This window comes from Mustela erminea, chromosome 17, assembly GCF_009829155.1.
Source record: "Mustela erminea isolate mMusErm1 chromosome 17, mMusErm1.Pri, whole genome shotgun sequence".
NCBI classification, from domain to species: domain Eukaryota; kingdom Metazoa; phylum Chordata; class Mammalia; order Carnivora; family Mustelidae; genus Mustela; species Mustela erminea.
In genome coordinates this window covers 32304805-32326984 of record NC_045630.1, presented here as the reverse complement: position 1 = coordinate 32326984, position 22180 = coordinate 32304805, and the positions used below count along the sequence as shown (strand labels likewise).

Genomic DNA, 22180 nt, shown 5'->3' with positions numbered 1-22180 from the left:
TTCAAACGTCCATGTATGTGGCTATCGCTGCGGTTTGGATGATTGGGTACATTTGGAGCCTGCGGGCTACTCAGTAAGCGAACCCCTGGGATCCGGGAATGGTCACTACTTGGAACTTGGAAGTGTAACTTACAGACAATGAGAACTATTACCTAAGAAGTTTAATTTTTCATCTTTTCCACCTTCTTAAAGTATGGCATCTGCTTCCAACGATGACATTTCTGTTCCTTTACCTGAACTTTGCTAAGATCTGGCTCTACTTTCTTTTTTTTTTTTTTTTTCACTTATGAGCTTTTATTTTGAAATAAATATAAAGATTGTGATCGAGAAACCACAAGTATTTCCGGGTAAGGTTGAAGACCCATTTGCTTTTTATCTTTCAACTTTTGTACTATAACTTTGGCAAATTCTTCTCCTTGGATGTCAGTGGTGTCCAGTAACTGTCTGACCTTTGAAGTCCTTGTAGGTTTGGTACTAATGAGTTCATAGTCCTCCTTCATGATTAAGTCCCTGGACAGAAGAGCGTCTAGTGACTGGTTAAGGTAGGCTTCTGTCATTTGGCTCACAATGTCTTTCCTTTTACTCTGGATCCACTGTTGGGCTATGCCAGGCTGTAATCGCTCTGAATTTCCCTCAGCTGAGAGTGGAGTTATCACTGCTAAAGAGCCTGCGGTGGTCTTGTGATCACAAAATTTCCTCTTCTGAACTGCACAAGAATGAGTAATTACCACTTGTTTTCCTGTAGCTTTTTACTTATAAATCTATCACACAACTTTAATCAGTTTGTCTTATACTATCTAGACAGTTCTTTTTTTAAGGCAGATGGAAAAATCTACCCAAATTTCCCATAGTGCCTAAAACAGTGCCTTACATGAAATAAGTGAACAATACTTATGGGAGTGAATAAACTTTCTTCACCAATTTTTTTCCTAAGTGAAAAGAACAAATACAACCAAAAGAGTAAGTAAAGCATCTTAGTACCTGTTTACTTTCAGTTGAGTTACATCACTTTGTAGCCTACTGTTCTAATGGCTAATGAAATTTCTTTTATTACATATTAGGCAGAAATTCTATCTAACCTAAAGAAAAGGTGATCATGACATGATTTTTCAACGTCTTTACTAAGACTGTTAATTTAGTATTTTGAAATAGATCTATTCAGGATATTTTCCCCTGCAAAGCAACAGATAAGACATGATAAATATAGGGGTGCCTGGGTGGCTCAGTGGGTTGGGGCCTCTGCCTTTGGCTCAGGTCATGATCCTAGGGTCTGGGATCGAGCCCCGCATCGGGCTCTCTGCTCAGCAGGGAGCCTGCTTCCCTTCCTCTCTCTCTGCCTGCCTCTCTGCCTACTTGTGATCTCTGTCTGTCAAATAAGTAAATAAAATCTTAATAAAAAAAAGACATGATAAATATAAATATATCCTGTTTCCTAGATAATAAACCTACATATATTTTTTGAGTCATAGGAGTTCAATAAATCAACCTCAAACTAATATTCAAACTTCAGTGTATGGACGGTAGAGTGTTAAGATTCTGGTTGTTTCATTTGGATCATTATTTTTAGAAAAACTCAAAAGATGTCATATATGTCTGATAACTCTAACCCCAAACCGCATTTAAATGTGAGAAATAATACACAATTTTGCTATTAAATGAAAACTTACAAAAGTAAGAGTGAGCAGGAAATGAATCTTGGACTCCATCTGGATTCTAAGACTGTGAAATATAGTCAAAATTTCACTATTTACTAGATTTGATGTTGATCAAGCCAGTTAACCTCTCTGAGGCCCAGAGGGATTTGTCATGTAAAATAGTATTTGCTTCATCTACTTCTTGGAATTTATGTGAGCATCAAATTAGGTACCATACAGTTATGCTATTGCACTTTCATGTCTTACTTTTATGTAATGTTAATGAGTGAAGCTATCCTTCCATTTTTTTGGAAAATTTGAGGTTAGAATCATTGTTTCCTTGAAAATTTGGTAGACTTTCTCGGTAAAACTGTCTGGGCCTAGTATTTTCTTATGAAAAAAATGTTAACTGTTCCTTCATTTTATTTAATGACTATAAATTTATCAGGCTTTCCTTCTTAAGACAATTTTGGGAAGATATATTTTCCTACAAAGTTCTAAGCTTTGTTTAAATTTTTCAATTTATTGACATAAAGTTCTTCATGGTAGTCCCCTATTTTTAATCTCTAATATAATTGTCTAATTTAATTTTTTAAGTTACAAAATTACAGGCATTTAAAGCTTTTGGATTTTATGCATCTTAATGCATAGATATGAAATTTAAATAATTTTAATATAAAATTTAAAATAATTTTTGTTACAATAATATAAAGTAGTATTCTTTGTATTATTATCGTTCAACAAATAAAAATGTCACTTGAATGTTTGTCGGTTTACTTGTGGGTTTGGAATGAGATGGTATATTAGTCTATGTATATTTCATTCTTTCTCATTATCTAACCTTTGTGAAAGAAACCATTCAAAACAAAACAAAAAAAAAACCCCAAGAACAACTTTATTCCTGAGGATTCTTCCTTTCTGAAAGATTCTAATGAGTGAGACAACATCTGGTGCATTCGTTCTGAAGCCCTCCCCGCAACCTTGCTGCCCTCCCCTCAAGCCCCTCATGCATATTTCATTTGTAGATATTTCAGGCAACTTGTGATTGGGGGGACAAATCATTAGGACCAAATAAGGATGATTTGATTATTAAATACATAAAAAAAGCAAGTCCAGGATATGAAACACAGCATACAAATCTTTAAAAAAAGAAACAAGAGAAAAGATTTACAATAGGAGCTTCTGTGAAAAGACTTGATTGGAATTACAGGCATTTAAGCACTCCTATAATTATCGCAAATATCAAATATATATTAGGTTTCAGAGGAAACAGAGGGAAGAATTGAGAAAATGGTTAATCTATATCTCGTTCTTAGATTTCAAATTTTCAGGGACAGGAGTACAAAAATGTTAATTAAGTCCACATACTAAAATCCTCATTAAAAATCTGAGTCAAAAGACAAATACCTTAAAATAAAAAAATTGTTAAAATTGCTAAACCGAACTCTTTTTCTTATGTTCTTTTTCATTCTGTGTTACAAATTCACATAGGTAGGAAAAGGCTTTGAGCAAACACTGCGGCAGACCCAGAAACATACTGGTTTGCTCATTAAATTACCTTCCGTGTTCATGTGCACTGGGCCTATCTGTATAGCTGTTTTTCCCTACTTACTTTGCTTGATATGTATTGCTAACAGCAGGAAAGAAATGACTTCACTGAAATCATTATTCAAGTCTCAAAAGACTATCTAAATAACAAAATAGAGACATGACAAATTACCCATGCTATGGGACCAAAATAGTAAATACTGGATATAACTCAAAGAATAAGGTTTCACCATACTTAGTCACATACTCTTCAATAATATACCTCAGGAGGTTTGAATTCTTCAATTCCACCTTCCATTTTCTGTTTAAGTGCACTGTTTACTTGTTTAGCATTCTGAACCTTCAAAAAAATAACCCAAAATATGAATCAGATCTCATTCTTAGGTAAACATATGAGTACTCAGTAAGTGAAAAGGATATATACCAAATCCATCTTAAATTTTATTTCAGGAGGACAGACAATTACATTTTACCACACTTGGGCCACACAACTAATACCCACATCAAGAAACTATATATATTAACTAATTATATATAGATATACCTAATATATCTCTAGTAGGCCAATAAACAGTCTACAAATTATAGTATCTGAGTATTTTTTAACAATGTCTGTTATAAGACAAATGGTATACAGAGGAATTAAATTCCATCAATATTGCTCATTACTATAATGTTTTAATAAAAATAACAATTATCCCAATAAGAATAATAATGATGCGAGTGGATAGTATTAGGTGTTTATTAGGTTAAGCATCATTGTTGGTACCTCACATGTAATAAATCACTTAATTCTCACTACTACTTTGTTAAGTAAGTATAATCAGTTCTGCTATAACCTGACATAGGCCTTCTCAAAAATCACCCCACTAGGCAAAATTGCACAATAAAAACCAAAGGACTTACGGGGAAACAGAGCCTGGGACCCAACACTGAGAAACTTCATCAGTGACAAATAAAAAAAAGACAGGAACCTCATAAAAATGATAGACTTATGCATTCTAAATAATAAAGAAATTTACAAAGGCTACCATAAAGATGGCACTTTACCTTGGAAAAGACCTCAGGTTACTTATAGAAGTGTCAAATAATTGCACCATGTGAGTTACTGGGAAATGGTAGGAGAAGGGTTATTCAAAATCAAATGAAAAATTTTAACGCCAGCTATAGAGGTGTATGGTTCATAACATATAGTGAATTGAGAGAACTGATACACATCTGAAGTATTTGGATATATACTCAGGTAGATCCGTTTTCCACTGATAAAAATAAAATATAAGCAAATGCAAAATTCACACTACACTCAAATTGTTCCCTAGTATATTAATTGTGTTGGAACAAATTCATGTTTTCAAAATAAGCATTATAGCAGAACTGACTCTACTTTTACAGTACCCACTCTACAGATGAGGAAGGCAGGGCACAGAGAAGTCCAGAAATGTTCCCTATGCAACAGACAGATGCAGCAGAACCTGAATGTGAACCATGCCAAGTTTTTAACTATCATTCTACTAGCAATATTATTAATCTTTACCTAGAATATTAAGGATTAAGATTTTTGTTTCTTCATTTGTTTACATTTTTTTCTTGGCTTGTTTTTTTTTTCCCCCTTCCAGTATGAACAATCAAATATTTATAAAGTGACTTGTGAATTTTTTTCCTCAGAGATTTTAACAGAGCTAAAATGTAAAAATCTAGGTTGATTCAAATGTAGTTAGTTGGCCCACCATGTTATACACACAAAGTTAAAACGTAAAAACGTAAATTCCTTAAGGATTTCACAGATTAGTGGGGAGATAAATAAATATAAAAGTATAAATATAAAAATATTTATATATTTGTATAAATATACAAATATATGTACTATATAAAAATATAGAAATATAAAAATGTAAAGAAAGCAAAAACACCTAATGTAGACTTGGAGGAAGAGAGAAAAGAGAGCAAATATTTTGTATTCATGTTAACACACGTGGGTAATAGGGAAAATAGGGTTAAGTTCTCCCAAGGAGATGACACCCAAATTTAGTTTCAAAGGATTACAAAGAATTAAGCAAGCAGGCAAGGTTTGGCAGGAATGCCTTTCAGGCAGAACAGCATGTAGGAAGAGTTATGCTGGGACAAAACAGGCAATTTGAATTCTGCCTAAAGACTGAAGAAAAGATTTTATTTGTTTGTTTGTTTATTTATTTATTTGAGAGAGCATGCGCACGCATGCGAGGAAGAGCTGAGGGAGAGGGACAAGCAGATACAGTGCTGAGCGTGGAGCTCATGTTGGCCTCAATCTCACAACCCTGAGATCATGAACGGAAACACTTAACAGCTTCAAGACTACTTGAAATCTTTTTAAAGATCTTACAGGCAGGGACGCCTGGGTGGCTCAGTTGGTTAAGCAGCTGCCTTCGGCTCAGGTCATGATCCCAGCATCCTGGGATGGAGTCCCACATCGGGCTCCTTGCTCGGCAGGGAGCCTGCTTCTCCCTCTGCCTCTGCCTGCCATTCTGTCTGCCTGTGTTTGCTCTCTCTCCTTCTCTCTCTCTGACAAATAAATAAAATTAAAAAAAAAAAGGTATTACACGCAAAGTGTTTTATACGTTCTCTAAAAAGAAAGAGTGCTATGGTTTGGAAGATAGGAATTGTGCACATGTTCATTGTTCAACTAAAGGCCAAGCATTCAGTCAAACACCTACTATATACATTAGAGAGCCTGGTGTCATAAAAGCCAAAGAAAAGGAATTCCAAGAAGGAAGAAGGGGTAGTCAGTGTCAGATATTAATGAGCAGTGACAGATTCAAGAAAAATAAGAACTAAGAAGAGGGCACAAAACCAGGCAATTTGTTAATAAATAAACTTAAGATAGCTTTTTCCAGTGGCAGAACTGGGATGGTGTATGGGGCAGAAATTACACCGGAAGGGTCATTGAATATGTGATGGGAAGAAAGCAGAGGAAGCTAAAATGGTAGGTATTTATTCAAGAAGTTTGTTGGATAAGAAAAGAGAAATATAAGAGCTGTTTGGGTGAATAACCAGGGTCAAGAGATAGAGAAATAGGAATGTTTGGGATAGAGAAAAACTATCTTGATCCCATACTAGACTGTTGCAGGATTCTTACATTTTATATAAAGTAGTATAATATTAACTCTAAGGATAACATTGTAATACCTAAACAAGGATGTTATGGTAGGCTGAAGATGCATACTGTAATCCCTACAGCAACTACTAAAATAAAAAATGCAAAGGGATACAGTTGAAAACATAAATAAGATGATGTTACACCTCTCTCTAAAATCCTTCAGTGGTTTCTTAACTCACAATGAATTTTAAATTTAACAAGACCTTTTGATCAATCCCTATCTATCTCTACTGTAACCTGCTAAAGGCAAGTAGAAATTAATGAAGAGCTTCAAAATGAATGATTTTGATGATACCAGTATTTTAAGAAGATAACACAGACAACAATGTGTAGCATGGAGCTATAGCAAAAGTGAACAACAAGGAAAAGCCACAAGAGAGTTATTGTCAGGGAAGAGGGTATAAACACCTGAACAAAGGTAGTAGGGATGGGATTAAAAATAAGGGGACTAATTTAAATAAAATTTCTCAGGTAAACTTACATAACTAGTTTACTATTTGAATTTGTGTGTTGCGGAATGTGACAATAAGGATAAATCAAAGCGGATTCTCATGGTTCAACAGACAGGGAACAAAAAAAAACCAATCTTTTAGGGGTAAGATGAGATTCCTAGCAGGTAGCTAGAGATACAGCAATACAGAACGTGGGAGAAAAGTCACAGCTTGAGAAGTAGATTCAGAAGTCACTGGTATATAGTGTAAGACTGCTTGATACAGACCAAGAAAGCACAGACTTAGAAGAGTTACTAGGTCTAAGGGATAGGGAAAACAACAGAAAGCTATCTGTTTCTGAAAATGAGAGGGGAAAAAATGAGTAAAAAGGCCAGTGACCAAAGAGCAACCATTAGCTGAGTACTTACTATGTGCTGTGCACTGTCGTAAGCACTTTTCATATATTACCTGTTTAATTTCTCCCAAGCATCATATTATCTACATTTCAAGATGAGGAAGCAGAGTTAAGAAGAATTAACCAGACACTAAAAAGAAATTTAAAAAATAAATAAAAATTTAAAAAAAAAATAGAAGAAGAAGAAGAATTAACCAGCTCCCCCAAGGAACTAGACAATGTAGCTAAGGTTAAAATTTACATTCACTGACCCTAGATCTTGACTCTTAACCATGATTAACCTGATTATGATAATGATATATTTATAATACCATGGAAGCTACTACTGGTGACAATGAGGAGGATGAAGAGAGCAGCCATTATTCACTGAGTATTCAAAATGTGCCAGACCCAGCTCAAAAATCTGCCAATAACATCTCAACCAACTCCTACCAACCTGCAAGAGAAGTATGAGTATTTTATCCTTAATTTCATAGATATAAAACTGAAGCTCAGAGAAATTCTATTATTTCCCAATATCACAGAGCTAACCAGTAACAATGCTGGGATTCCAATTTAGAAAAGACAGAGGCATCTTTGAATTTGGAAATAAAGTAAATTTTAAAGAGTGGAGCTTATGTAAGTGGGTAGCTGAGAAAATCCATAGAAAACTTAGATTACTGAAATGGATGAACAGAATAGACAGAATTATTAAAAATGTGATTTTTATAGACTACCTGACGCTTTAAAGAGATCAGCTCCATGTCCAGTTGCCGCAGGATGGTGTTGGCTGCATTGGGACTACAGGAAACAGCTACCACATCTTCCTGGGTTAAATACATGCCCTTAGGGGGACGGCATTTAGATCGCTGAGAATGATGGCGGTGTTGTAAACTCTGATACTCTCTTCTTCCAAGTCCAATCTTGCTGGTTTGGACAGGTTGCTCAGTATTACCCTAGAAGAATAAAGACAGGTAATAGGTCATTATGTATAAACCAAAGAAAGTCTATTACTGGAAGTATCTGCTACACTAAGTACACCTATAAAATACTTCTAACCAATTACATTATGTAGAAGTACACACACACACAGAAACACACACAGCGCTCACCAACTGGGGGATAGACAACATAATGTCTCCTTGATATATCCACTCAATAAAATGTTTGGTTTCTAGCCCAGAGGACTACAAACAAATGAAAAAAATTAGATTCTAAACTATTCTTGTTTGCTTCAAGATAGAATATATTTTCCCTCAGCAATAAAGGGCTTATAAAACAGAAAAGCTGTTAACTTATGAAGCACAGAGTTTTTTAGGAAAATCAAAAAGGGGCCAATTAGAATTAGGACAAGTGGCAGATAACACTTCATTCTCACTTCAGAGTTGTTGAAAGAGAACTATGCCTCTGAAGATTAAAAAGGACACAGAATGATCTTAATCTTGACATTTCTAAACTCGAAATCTATTTATCTGTGAATAAAATAGAATGTGAACTTGTATTTTGAAAGAAGTTAGGACAGTTAGAATAATAAGGACCATGAACTCTTAAGTAGGATTTCATTATTACTTGTAATATTCTTAAACTGTGATATAAAAATACGATGTTTTTCTGCTTCTGAGACAGGAATCCACTTGAAACAGTGGCCATTAGGTTGAAGGCCAACCTAATTTCAACGGATGAGATTACTGTTCCAATAATTTAGAAAAGGAACTCTAAGTCATAAAAACAACTGTATAATGAAACATAATCCACCTCACTGCTTAACAACTAACTCAAAGCAACACATGGCAAATTTGATGTTCAAGGAAATTCCTCCCAGTGTAGTACTTCTAAAATTGCTGGACCAAGTATTTTTTTTTTTAATATCTTTAAAAATTTAATTCTGAGGTGGCAGGGAAGTGAGAAAATTCCTCAGAGACCAGAAATAATGAGAAAGCCACAAACTAAGGGTGTAAGTGAGTATAAAGGAGCTGGCATATACCAAGGCACAGGCTTCAATGGACAATAGGTTTAAGTCACAGGAGATAAAGACAGACCCCTGCCAGGGAAACCCATCATTGTGTGAAGTAGGAAAAAAAAAAAAAAAAACACACTCCTGTCTTGTTGAGGAAGAGAATGATCAAAGAAAAACATGCCTACCTCATCCTTAGCTGAATGAAAAGTAAAGATACCCAAAAAGTCGTCCCTGAGATTCCCTAATCACAGGCCTACACTAAAGCTGGTTTGGGGACTAAATTTATATGAATTGTCTGGCCTGAAAAATCCCAAATCAGAAATTTAAAGTATCTCAGGTTAGTAAGATCTTCAGACACTTAGCAAAAGCAAATGCAAAGTGTCTCTAGCAGAATCCATTTTAAACCCCGTCTCAAAAATTTTCAACAAGTATGTTCCAAAGAAAATGATTTCCCAACCACAAACTGCTAAACAAGCCCCATGAGTGAGAGATGGCAGAAGCAAACTATAGAATTAGCTCTGCAATGACTGCAGATATTAGAGTTACTGGAGAAAGGTACTACAATAAATGTGTTACACGTGCATAAAGAGATAAATTGAATATATGGAATATTCTTTTAGTAGTCTATCAGAACTGACTAAGCAGATATGCAAAAGAACTGAACAGAACATCTAGAAATTTAAAAATATTATAAATAAGATTAGAAACTCAGTGGATGGATTACTTAGCAGATTAGACAGAACTGAAAAGAACAATAGTGACTTAGAATGTACATATGGTAAAAATTACCACAACGCAGGGCAAAAATATGGAAAGACAAAAACGATGGAAAATGAGTGGTTAAGAGACATGTGAAACTTCATTAGATTTCTAAAAGGATTCCCAAAAGAAAGAATAGAGAATGAGGAAGACAATATTCAAAGAGGCAACAAATGAGGATTTTACAGAACTTAAGACATAGGACTCAAGAATTATGATGAATCCAAAACAAATTTACAAAAACAAAAACAAAAACAGAACAAAACAAAACAAAAAACCCAGTCAGATATTTTAAGGTGAAACACCACTAAAGACAAAGAAGAGACCATAAAAGCAGAGAAAGAGAAAAACACAAATTACCTCCAAAGGAATGATAATTAGACTGGCAGCAGACTTTTCTGCAGGAATGACCAATATCAGAAGTAGTAGAATATTATCTTCAAATGAAATAGACACCAAAACTATTTATAAGTAACAGAGTCTCACTAAATTAACCTGTATAAGATATACTTCAGGAAAACGGAAATGATTTTTGAAGAAAGGCCTAATATTCAAGAAAGAATAATGAGTAAATTTTAAACATGTATGTAAATACAAATAAATACTGACCCTATATTTGAGAAATTTTAAAATATAAGGTGTAACTAAAATAGGATAAAAATTGCATACATCAGGAGGGCAGTGACTGAAGTCAAAGCCTTTTAAGGGCCAATATTAATCATGAAGTCATTAAAAAAAATATATATATATTAGACTTTAAGTTAAATACACAGGAAAAATTTCCAGGGTATACAATAAGAATAGAAATATATTTCTGTAACAACCCAAACTAGCAGAGAATAAAAAAGTAGAACCGGAGATGATTGAGTCTTAATGCAAGGAAAAAAAAAAAAAAAAAAAAGAGCAAGCCATGGAGGGGAAAACTAGAAAAGGCAAGTCAAATGAAAGGTAAAAATGAGAAAGAACAAAAATATACACGGATACACAGGGACTAGACTCTCCAGATCGATTATAAAATCCTACCAGTATTTTCCTCCGAAAGAGACAGACTTAAATTGGGAGGACATAGAAATATTGAAAGAAAGAAAATAATTAAGATAAACCAGGCAAGTAATAAATCAAAGAAAGATGGCAGAGTTATATCAGACAGAAGATATTACAAAATACATAAAAATTTTTGAAACCTGGGTTTGAAATGGATTCTTCTAGAGACACATACTGATAAAAAGTTCAATTAAATAGCAAAATAAAACAACTCTGGACTTCTATTCTATGCATCTAATAACAACAGCTTTGAAATATAAAGAGTGTCACCTCTCAATTAATGATCAGATAAGCAGGTAACAAAAACCACATCAGCAAGGCAAGAAAACACAGATTTCAAGCACAGAACTGACTAGACACAATTAATAGACACAGAATCCTGTACCTAAAAGAGTATTATTTTCTTCTCAAACACACATGGAAAAACATTTGTGAAAATTTTGTATTCTAGACTTGAGGTTTCAAAATATGCCATCAAAATTCTCAACATTCCAGCCATTGAGGAGTGGGATCTATATTTCTTCCCCTTGATTCTGGATCAACTTCAGTAACTCACAGTAACCCACAGAATGCAACAGAAGTGATGTTGAATAACTTCCAAGGCTAGGCCAGCAGAGGCTGGGTAGTTTCCACTTAGTGCTTTTGGAATAAATGCTTTGGAGAAAACCAACCCAGATTACTCACAGACCACCAGGTTAGAGAGGAATGCCAGATGGCAGCTAGCATATTAACTACCAGTCATGTAAGTGCGTTGAAAACTTTCAATTATATTCTAGTTGATACTGAAACACAAAAACCATTCTAAAATTAGGAATAAGGTAAAAATATTTGTTATCCTAACTTCTTTTCAACATTATAAAGGTGAATCTAGTTCAGTAAGGGAAGAAATAAAAGGCATGTAAGAATTAAAAAGAAATAAAACTATTATTTTCAGAAAACATAAATCTCTTCATAGGAAATGCAATCTACAAATAAATTACACAAAGGTTTCTTTTCTCCCTGTATGTCAATGGAGTATTTATTAGGGCTTTTCTAGGAATGCATAAGCTTTAAGAGCAAAGGTCCAAGAATAGCCAACTCCTTACTCCTTAAAAAACACCACCAAGCAGTGGGACTTATACCCTAACAGCCATCAAGACTTACCTTAAAGCTACAGCAATTAAGATCTTGTAGGACTGACAAGAGGAGCAGAATAGATAGTCATGCATATATAAAAACCTCATATATGATAAAGCTGCAGACCAGCTGAAAGAGAGGAACTCACTTCCGTATTAGGAAACACAAGTAAAAATGGATTTCTACCTCACATGAACCAACCTTAACTACTGACAGATCAAGGACTTAAATGTAAAAAAGCAAAACTTAAAAGCTTAAGTTTGAAAATACAAAAGAACACAAATTGAACCTGTACATGCTTCTGATGTAATAGCTGTTCATCAAAAGCTACAAACTGCTAAAAGCTATGCAACACATTTAACTAAGAGATCAGTAGCCAGAATGCAGAAGGAACTCAATAAGAAAATGAACTTTTATACATTCTGTCTTTAAGAAAAAGACAAAAACAACCCCAGAGGAAAGGAGGTAAAAAATAAGCAAACAAACAAAAATAGGATTTTTCTTTAAAAAGACACAATAACAGACAATAACAGATTGTCTATTATAACAGATAGAAAAATATTATAACAGATAGAAAAATATTCAGCCTCATTAGTAATCTGATGAAATTGAGAACACAATGATACCATTTCATACTACTAGATTTATAACATTTTAAAAGTCTGAATATATCAAGTATTGGCAAGGAAGTGGATTATAAGTACAATGTGGGGGATGGGGACACTGACCTTCCCTGCAATCAAAACTCTGTATAACCTGTGACTCCTCAAAAACTTAATCACTAATAGCCTACTATTGACCAGAAGGCTTACTGACAACACAATGGATCAACACATCTTTTGTTATATATATTATACCATATTCTTAAAATAAACTTAGCTTGAAAAAGGAAAATGTTATGAAGAAAATCTTAAGGAAAGGAAATCTACAGTATTGTACATATTGAAAACGTTTGTACGAAAGCAGACACACGCAGTTCAAACCTGTGTTGTTCAAGGATCAACTTTACTAGGTAACGGCAAATATGAACACGGTTAATACCCTAGAGTAATTCCATTCCAAACACTACAAGGGTAGTATTTACTCAATAAGTCACTGGTGGCACAATCCCTAATGTGCTGTGCATTTCAGGAGAGTTGGCATGGCTTTCCTACCATGCCACTATAATAATGAAAAACCCCTCCATAATTCTAAATGCCCCTCATGGGGGCAATACAAAACCTACTAAACCTGAGAAGCACTATTCCAAAGGAATTCTTATGTACGTGTATTCAGGATATATTCTCATCAGTATTGTGTATGATAATAATAAACTGGAAATGATGTCCCTTGATAAGAAACAAGTAAGTTGTGGCATACGCATACAATGGAACACCGTAGTATAGTGATGAAAATGAACTGCAAAAAGATGCTAGACAACAACAAAATGTGAGTAGCTGAAAAACATATATAATATGATTCCATTTATATAAAGTTTGAAGTGGACAAAACTCAATTATGCTTGCTCAGAGATACACACATGTGTGATAAAACTACAAAAAAATGTAAATAATTGATAGAGTTCAGGATAGGGTTCCCTTTTCAGGACAGAGGTTCTCTCTGGAGAGAAGGGAGAGGGGTACAATTAAGGAAACACACACACACAGGACTTCTGTTTCTTAAGCTCAGTGAGGAGATGCTACCTGTTTTATTCTTCTTTAAACTCTGCATACTCTATGATACTATATAGTTCACAATTTTTAGAAGTTTATTAAAATTCTACATAATGTGTCAATAACATGCAGAAGCAGGTATGCAGATCTGCCTTAAAGGCAATAATATAGTATCACTCCTTCCTGTGTCCCTATGATCTGTGAAAGAACAGAGGAATGAATGAAGCTGCTGACAATACATTACTTGCCCTGGACCACAATATGGAGGATTCCTGTTAACAGTTTTTTTTTTCAAGATTTTATTCATTTCTTTGAGAGAATGAAAGAGAGAGCACAAGCAGCAGGGAAGGGCAAAGGGAGAAGCAGACTCCCCGTAGAACTGGGAGCCTGCCACCATGGGGGCTGGATTCCAGGACCCTGGGATCATGACCTGAGCTGAAGGCAGACACTTATCCTACTAAGCCACCCAGTCACCCTCCGTTTGACACTGTTTAACTTATACTTTCCTTATGCTAATAGTATGAGATCACAGTCAAATAAAAGGCCAAATGCATATAGATCATCTCGCATAGTTGGACAGAACAGTATTACACATACATAAGTTCTCTGGATAACTCAAGTCCCTAATCTCTTACATTTGTACAGTAAGCAAAAAGCTTATAATGTGTATTCACATTCATTATAGTAAATCTGACAGAATGCTTACTATGTTTCAGGCTCTGCAGATAGGATTCTTGCTCTTCAAAGGCTTACCACAAAGGGATAGACAGGTGAAATAGGGAACCCCAACGAGTATTTCAATAGATTTAAAGAAAAATAAGGAGGTGGTGTCAATTCAAGATAAAGCATAAGAGAGAGTTCATAAAGAAGTTACATCTTAACAGAATTATGAGGAATTTCCTAGGCAGATTTGTGAATAAAGAGAATCCCAGAAAAAAAGACCATCATAACCACAGGACAAAAACCAGGGAACTAAACAACTTTTCTAAAACACGGTTAGTAATCCGAAATATGTGGGGTGGGGTGGGAAATGCCTCACTAGAGAGCTTTGTGTTTTATCCTAACTCTATGGACAAAGCCATGGGAGGGTTGCAAGCAGTAAATTCGGTTTTAGAAAGATTGCTTTGGCAACAGGGTTAAAGAACAGACTGGAACGGAGTGGTGTGGAGAATGTGGAGACCAGGAGGGAAGACAGAAAATTCCAGTAATTCCGAGAAGAGATGTAAGGCAGTTGTATATAACATAAAGGACAAAATTCACAGTTATTTGAGAGAAAAAATTAAAAACAACAATAAAACGAACAATTAAGAAAGTATAGAATAGTATAATATAAAATAATAACAAAGAAAAAAGTTATTAAGATTGAGACACAACAGTTAAAAAGGTAGACAAAGGGCACCTGGGTGGCTCAGGCAGTTAAGTGTCTGCCTTCAGCTCAGGTCATGATTCTAGAGCCCTGGATTGAGCCCCAGATCCCACATAGGGCTCTCTGTTCAGTGGGGATTCTGCTTCTGCCTCTGCCCCTCACACTAATTTTTTTTCTCTCTCTCTCAAATAAATAAATAAAATCTATTTAAAAAAATTTAAAAATTAAAGAGTAGGCAAGAACCACAGAACCGCCAATACTGTACTATATTTTAACAACTAACATTTAAATAAAATCTGAAAAATAAAATAGGCTACTGGGCGGGGGTTGGGGGGAAGAATCACAGAATCGTGTTACAAAAGTCAAAGAAGAGATTTTTCAGGGAAAAGGGAGGGGTCAGTAACGTGAAATGATACAGAAAGCTCGAGCAGAATACAATGAATGTGGCAGTTAGGTTGACATCTCTCAGCTGTTTCAGTGAAGTGAAAAGACAGAAGCCTGACTGGCGCAAAGTCAAAAGTGAAGTAGTAGGAAGGAGCAGAGTTTTTTCTAGACTGGTAGAGAGATAGTTACACTTTTACACAGAAGATGTGAGCATAATTTGGGCTGCAATGAAACGGCTGAAAACACGGCATTAGAGAGGGATAACTGATGGGAAAAGTCCTAGTCCTGACACGAAGGGACAGATAGGATCAAACAAGAGAAGGAACCTTTGTTACTATGACAGAGAAGCGTTCAGGCAGACTTTATTCAGGAAATGTTCCTGAGTATCATTTCTATTAATAGATCTGTAAGGGGCACCTGGGTGGCTCAGTAGGTTAAAGCCTCTGTCTTCGGCTCAGGTCATGATCCCAGGGTCCTGGGATTGAGCCCCACATTGGGCTCTCTGCTCAGCAGGGAGCCTGCTTCCCCCCGACCCCCGCCTGCCTCTCTGCCTACTTGTGATCTGTCTGTCAAATAAAATCTTTAAAAAAAAATCTGTAAGATTTTTAAAAGTCTGATCGTATCAAATACTGGTAAGGAGGTGGACAAGGAGTGCTATGTCAAGTGCTGCGAGATACAAGATGTACAATGTAACTCAGTCTCTGACTTCAAAAAGTGTATAGCCTAGTGGGCAAAATACAGTAATTTTAATGTACTAAGCATAAACATGCTCAGATGGAAAGGGTACTAAGTAGCACAGAGGTCAGGGAGAAGGGCTGGAATTTAAGGGACTTCCTGCTTGGTATTTTCTCTGTGAGATTATCAGGTTAAGTTTTTGCAGGAGAGTGGAGAGATGGTAGGTGATGTACAGAAAGGGATGCAAGTTCAGAATACCTGCTCAAATAATGAATAAAACAATAGTATCTTTTACTCAAGATTTATTATGTACTGGGTACTCTAAGAAGTGCTTCTGTATATATGACCTCTTTGAGTCCCACACAATCCTAATATTTTCATTTTACCAAGGGAAAACAAGAAGTTAAACACTGAGAGACGTAAGGACTGCACTAAGATCTGAAGCCATTTTATCTAAGTAGCAACAATTTATGTGATTATGCCATTTTCTCCTGCTGTGCCTCTCAGACCAAGAAAAGCAACAGACCCAGCATTGTGGGTTCATAGGGTTAGGGAAGGTATAGCAGAGCATAGGGAAATGGGGACTTAATACTAGGGATATAAGAGAGATACGGGGAATACAGCAATTTTAAGTAGTTGCTCACTAGGTCTATGGCTCAGAGAAACAAGGCAGACTTGGGAAAAAATGAAGGAATCAAGTAATTTGAGAACATTTAGCAGTAGTAGGAAAATTTGTAAAATAACAAATTGAGTTAAGAGTAGGATCTTTAAAATGTCACTTAACAAAAGAGTTTAAGATGATGACAAGGTCCAAGATGGGCCAATGGCATTGAGGAATGGTGGTCATTAAATAGGATGAAGCTACCTTCTGTCTCCCAATTTCGATCTTCACTATGAAACAGATGTCTATACCTCATAAGACTTTACCCTTCAATATTTGATCTATTTTTCACAATTATGTAAATCCTTGCCTACATAAATGAGTCGGTATATCAATTTAGCCTTTTCCTAGTGATTTTTTTTTAAAGATTTTATTTATTTATTTGACAGACAGAGATCACAAGTAGGCAGAGAAGCAGGCAGAGAGAGAGGAGGAAGCAGGCTCTCCTTGGAGCAGAAAGCCCAATGCGGGGCTCGATCCCAGGACCCTGGATTCATGACCTGAGCAGAAGGCAGAGGCTTTAACCCACTGAGTCCCCCAGGCACCCCTTTCCTAGTGATTGTAAATCATCATCATCATCATCATCATTTGGAGGAACAGGAGTGCTTTTCTAGCTAAGGATTCTTCCATCTCTTCCTTTGCTGTCAGTATACCACTACTACAGATCATCACCAACTTATAATCGTTCTGGTTACAATTTTTCAAATTTATGATGGTGTGAAAGTCACAGGCACTCAACAGAAACTGTACTTTGAATTTTCTTCTTATTCCAAGCTAGCAATATGCAGTAAAATGCTCTTTCATAATGCTAGGCGGTAGCAGTGAGCTGCAGCTCCCAGTCAGCCAAGTGGACACAAAAACAACCGATACACTGACAACCACTGTGAATATTTACAATCATTCTGTATTTCACTTTCAGTACAGTATTCAACTATATGAAATACTCAACACTTTATTATAAAGCAGGCTCTGTGTTAGATCATTTTGCCCAACTATAGGCTAATGAATATTATGAGCATGTTTAAGGTAGGCTACGCTAAGTGATGATGTTTGCTAGATTAGGTTTATTAAATACATTTCTGACTTGCAATATTTTCACTTTATGATGAGTTTACTGGGATGTACCCTCATCGTAAGTTGAGGGAGATCTAATTTCTAATTTGCTATAATATGGACCAAAACAAGTGTTTTTAAGAAAAACTGGGTAACATGGGCGCCTGGGTGGCTCAGTGGGTTAAGGCGCTGCCTTTGGCTCAGGTCATGATCTCAGGGTCCTGGGATCGAGTCCCGCATCGGGCTCTCTGCTCAGCAGGGAGCTTGCTTCCCCCTCTCTCTCTGACTGCCTCTCTGCCTACTTGTGATCTTTCTCTCTGTCAAATAAATAAATAAAATCTTTAAAAAAAAAAAGAAAAAAAGAAAAACTGGGTAACAAAACTAGAAAGCTTAATTTTATACTCTATTATATCATACTATATCATCTGAGGGCGTTTTATTTCTTTTCTCTGGATTAAGGACTAGCGATTGTGACAGGGCTTTTATACTTCTGAGTGGATGTGATAACCCAATAATTATTTAATCTACTGGCTAACTGGTAGTTCTAGATATTTTTCCAAAACTCTCTAACATTGAAAATTACTACTTCCTACATTATGATATAAAAACGTTTTTCTTAACATGAAGTATAGTTCATTCTTCTTTGCATGGATTTGTAGAACAGTTACAAGCACTCTAATGATCACCATTACCTCTTTCTTGGCTTCTTTTTTTGGATCATAATCACTATCATTTCCATCCATTGGGTGTGTTTCTTCCACATCATCATCACTGAGAAGAAACAAAGATTAGTAAACTTAATTCCCTTTTTATTCTATTCCGGGAGTTTATTAAATTGCAATATACCTTGCTAATAATTTCACTAGACATTTTCCAAAAAAACAAGAGTGTCCTTGGGAAGATTACCTCCTATAATTTAGACTGCTGTAGTGTTTAGAAACATTTATCTTTTGGGGTATATAGAATCATGTTAGCAAACATGTATACCGAAAAAACAGAGACCCAATAGGATAGATATTTAGAAAGAATACCACTTGGGAAAGAGAACACATATATTAAATTTGATATAGTACTGATTATTTCACCTCTCCAGTTGGAGGATAAAGATAAACACCAGTAAGCAGAACGGTTTTATACCACCAGAAACATACAGCTACAATAATGCGGACTTCAGTTAGTCAGGTAATGGTGCTCAGGCAATTATGGAAAAAGCATGTTCTAGAGAGTGTGTTTCTTAATGTATTCTAAATATATGTACTGACTATATCGGTACTAAAAGGAAGCACTTGCAAGTAGAGTTAAACACAGCTCACGTACAACACAGTTGTCTGCTGGCTACAATTAACAGTTAAAGAAAAGTCCTTACTACTAAGATTTCTGATCACTCAACTCTTCCTGCCAGAGACAAAACATCTTGAATGGAAGGTTACATTACATTTACATTTACAATGTATTGTAATAATTTTTCTGCCTTAGGAAGTGTAAACAATTCAGTAAGTGTCCTAACAATGTAACTATATAAAGGCATCCAACCTACCTGTCACCCTGATTATGTCTATTGGCTAGTTTACGAGCCTGGCGATCCATCAAGCTTGTCCTGGATCGAGTTTTTTTCCAGGAATAGTAATATTTTACAAGGCTAGCAATTGTCTTATCTGGAAGCTTGAAAAAAAAAAGTCATGTTAATATCAGCAAATTTAATTCACAAATTCTGATTAACAGAATGAATAATATTTCTGATACTATTCTTTGATACTTAAAGGCATAGATGAAAAATATTTTCATGGGTATATTTATGAATTATAGAACTAAAAAGTACTGTTACAGCCATAGTAACCCACCACACCCATGTCATCGACATTTCTGAATATTCCTATTTGTTCCAAGAAGAAAGGGGAGACAACAGTATCACAAACATGGTAAACATCTGTTCCCAGCACAACATTAGCTTTCGGTATTTGTTTTTCTTAAGGAGTTACTCTTCTCTTCCCACCTCTGTAAGTTGAAATTTTAAAACTAATACATAATTAACATGCCTCAAAATTTACCAATTTAAAATGTACAATGCAGTGGTTTCTAGCATATTCACTAAGTTCTGCAAACATCACTACGTAATTCCAGACATTTTCCTAAGTTCAAAAAGAAACATTAGTAGTCATCCTCTGGTCTTCCCTTACCCCAGTCTCTGGCAACAAGTAATCTACTTTCTATTTCTTTGGATTTGTCTATTCTGGACATTTCATATAAATGGGCTCATATACTATATGACCTTTTATGCCTGGCTTCTGTCACTTAGCATCACGTTTTCAAGAAAAGCTGTTCAATTTTCAACAATGAATTTTTTAAATTATCGTCTTAACTCTAGGTTTTAAGATGATAAATAATAAAATCAGACTGTAGCTACCAAATAAAGTCTCTGGGTATTAAAATGACTAATCATCATGCACTGATTTGTCATACTGGCAAACAAGGACACATACACCCAATCAATAAGGCTCTCCTTAATACTTAGATATATTTGCAAACATTATCTAATTTTCATCCATTCAGGTTAAGAGATTCTAATGCAGCAACTTCTCAGGTTTATATTCTTTTGACACAATACTAAAAATTTAAAAACTAGAAATAAAGAGTTTTTCTCCTTAAAAACAATAGTGCCTGTAGAATATTAAAATACAGAATTTTTTAAAATCGATTTTCATATCCAAAAGAATATATTAGAAAACCCTAATGTTAAAAAATGAAAACATTTAAAATAAAAATGAAATTGTGATTCTCTTCCTAGAACCACATTTAATACACATATATTTAAATCATAACAAAAAATTATGATGAAATAGTACATAACTGTCATGCAGTTGAGTGGTTATCAAAAATAGGGTATATACAGGGATGCCTGGGTGGCTCAGTTGGTTAAGCGGCTGCCTTTGGCTCAGGTCATGTTCTCAGGGTCCTGGGATCGAGTCCCACATCGGGCTCCTTGCTCCGTAGGGAGCCTGCTTCTCCCTCTGCCTCTACCTGCCACTCTGCCTGCCTGTACTCTAACTTTCTGACAAATAAATAAATAAAATATTAAAAAAAAATAAGAGTATATACAAATATATAGGTATCTGATATAGGTATCAAATATATAGGTATCAAATACTTTTAAACATTAAAATTAGACTGAAAACTTTTTTGTTTTTAAGAATTGGGAAGTGTTTAATAATAGCAAATCTTTCAGGCACAAATTACAGTAAAACTAAAATTACCATACCATTTGCTGAATCCTGTGAAAGCTCTTCCCATGAAAACTAAAGGCTTGTTCAAACAGGACTTTATCTTCCACTGTCCACTCATCCGGAAAGGGAGTGAAATTAGGGAGATCAGCAAGGGACTTCTCAATGTTATGTTTATGCCAGAACAACATGCCAAGAGCCTTTGAAGAGAAATCATTCCCCTTTGGTTTTAATGGACTTATGTTCCATCACACTTAAGAGAGTTAAACACAAATTAGGTTAAAATCTTAAGCCCATGACTTCAACTGAAGATACACTCACAGTTTAGAACTTTTAATCAGGGATGCCCAGGTAGACCTCATTTATTTATCTCTTTTAAATCAGGGCCTCAGAACAGTGAATGTTCTTACATACCACATTTGCTGCATAATCTAGGAAAAACAGTGAACTGAAGAGAGTGACTATAATTACTAAAGCAGGTTTGTTGACTCGTATTAAGACTGACCCATATTTACTCATTTGTCAATGTGTGGAGAAAACATGCTAAAAAGAAAAATGTCCAGTAAATATTTGAAGAAAACTATCAATCATAATATTAAACTAGAAGTGCTCACTTGAAACGTAGTAGAGAAATATTTGTTTTAACCTTTTAGAAGTACCATGGGCTGAACAGTTCCAAGGAGCACCTCAATGCAATCTTAATAATATTTACCACATATATTTCTTAAAGTTCTTTATTATCATAATGCATAGAAAGAATCATTATGAGGCATATTGATAACTTCAATGACTTTATCACCAAATCATAGTAAAACCCAAAATGGGGAATTTCTAACCTTCCATAACCTTCCCTTCTATTGTTAAGTTGTAGGTCTTTATCTTTCCTATAAGGTATCAAGTACCAATTTCATTTTTAAGAAGAGATTTAGCAACTTTTCAAATAATGCATTTTAAAATTAATTTCTGTACTTCAGTAACACTCCTTTAAAATGAACATGAAAATAAACATATGTGCAGTCACATTTTAAAGGATTAACATCTCAAACAAATATTAAACAGAAAGCCAAAAATTAAAAACAAAATAATCAAAGGCTTCAAAATTCACAAAAAAATTAACTATGTTTAGATAAACATCTCAATTTCTAGAAATGACTT

At 35.1% G+C, this 22180-nt stretch overlaps 1 protein-coding gene across 1 annotated transcript; it reads right to left on the bottom strand.

The window, feature by feature from the left end:
• Positions 1-3432: 3432 nt before the first annotated feature.
• LOC116575918 (REST corepressor 3) lies at positions 3433-21331 on the bottom strand. The gene is made up of 5 exons (XM_032317549.1): positions 21064-21331; positions 19345-19469; positions 18500-18578; positions 7878-8096; positions 3433-3522 (listed from the first exon to the last, which is right to left on the bottom strand). Exons 1-5 carry the CDS (start codon positions 21214-21216, stop codon positions 3433-3435), a joined length of 666 nt encoding a protein of 221 aa, XP_032173440.1. The 5' UTR covers positions 21217-21331.
• Positions 21332-22180: the final 849 nt, after the last annotated feature.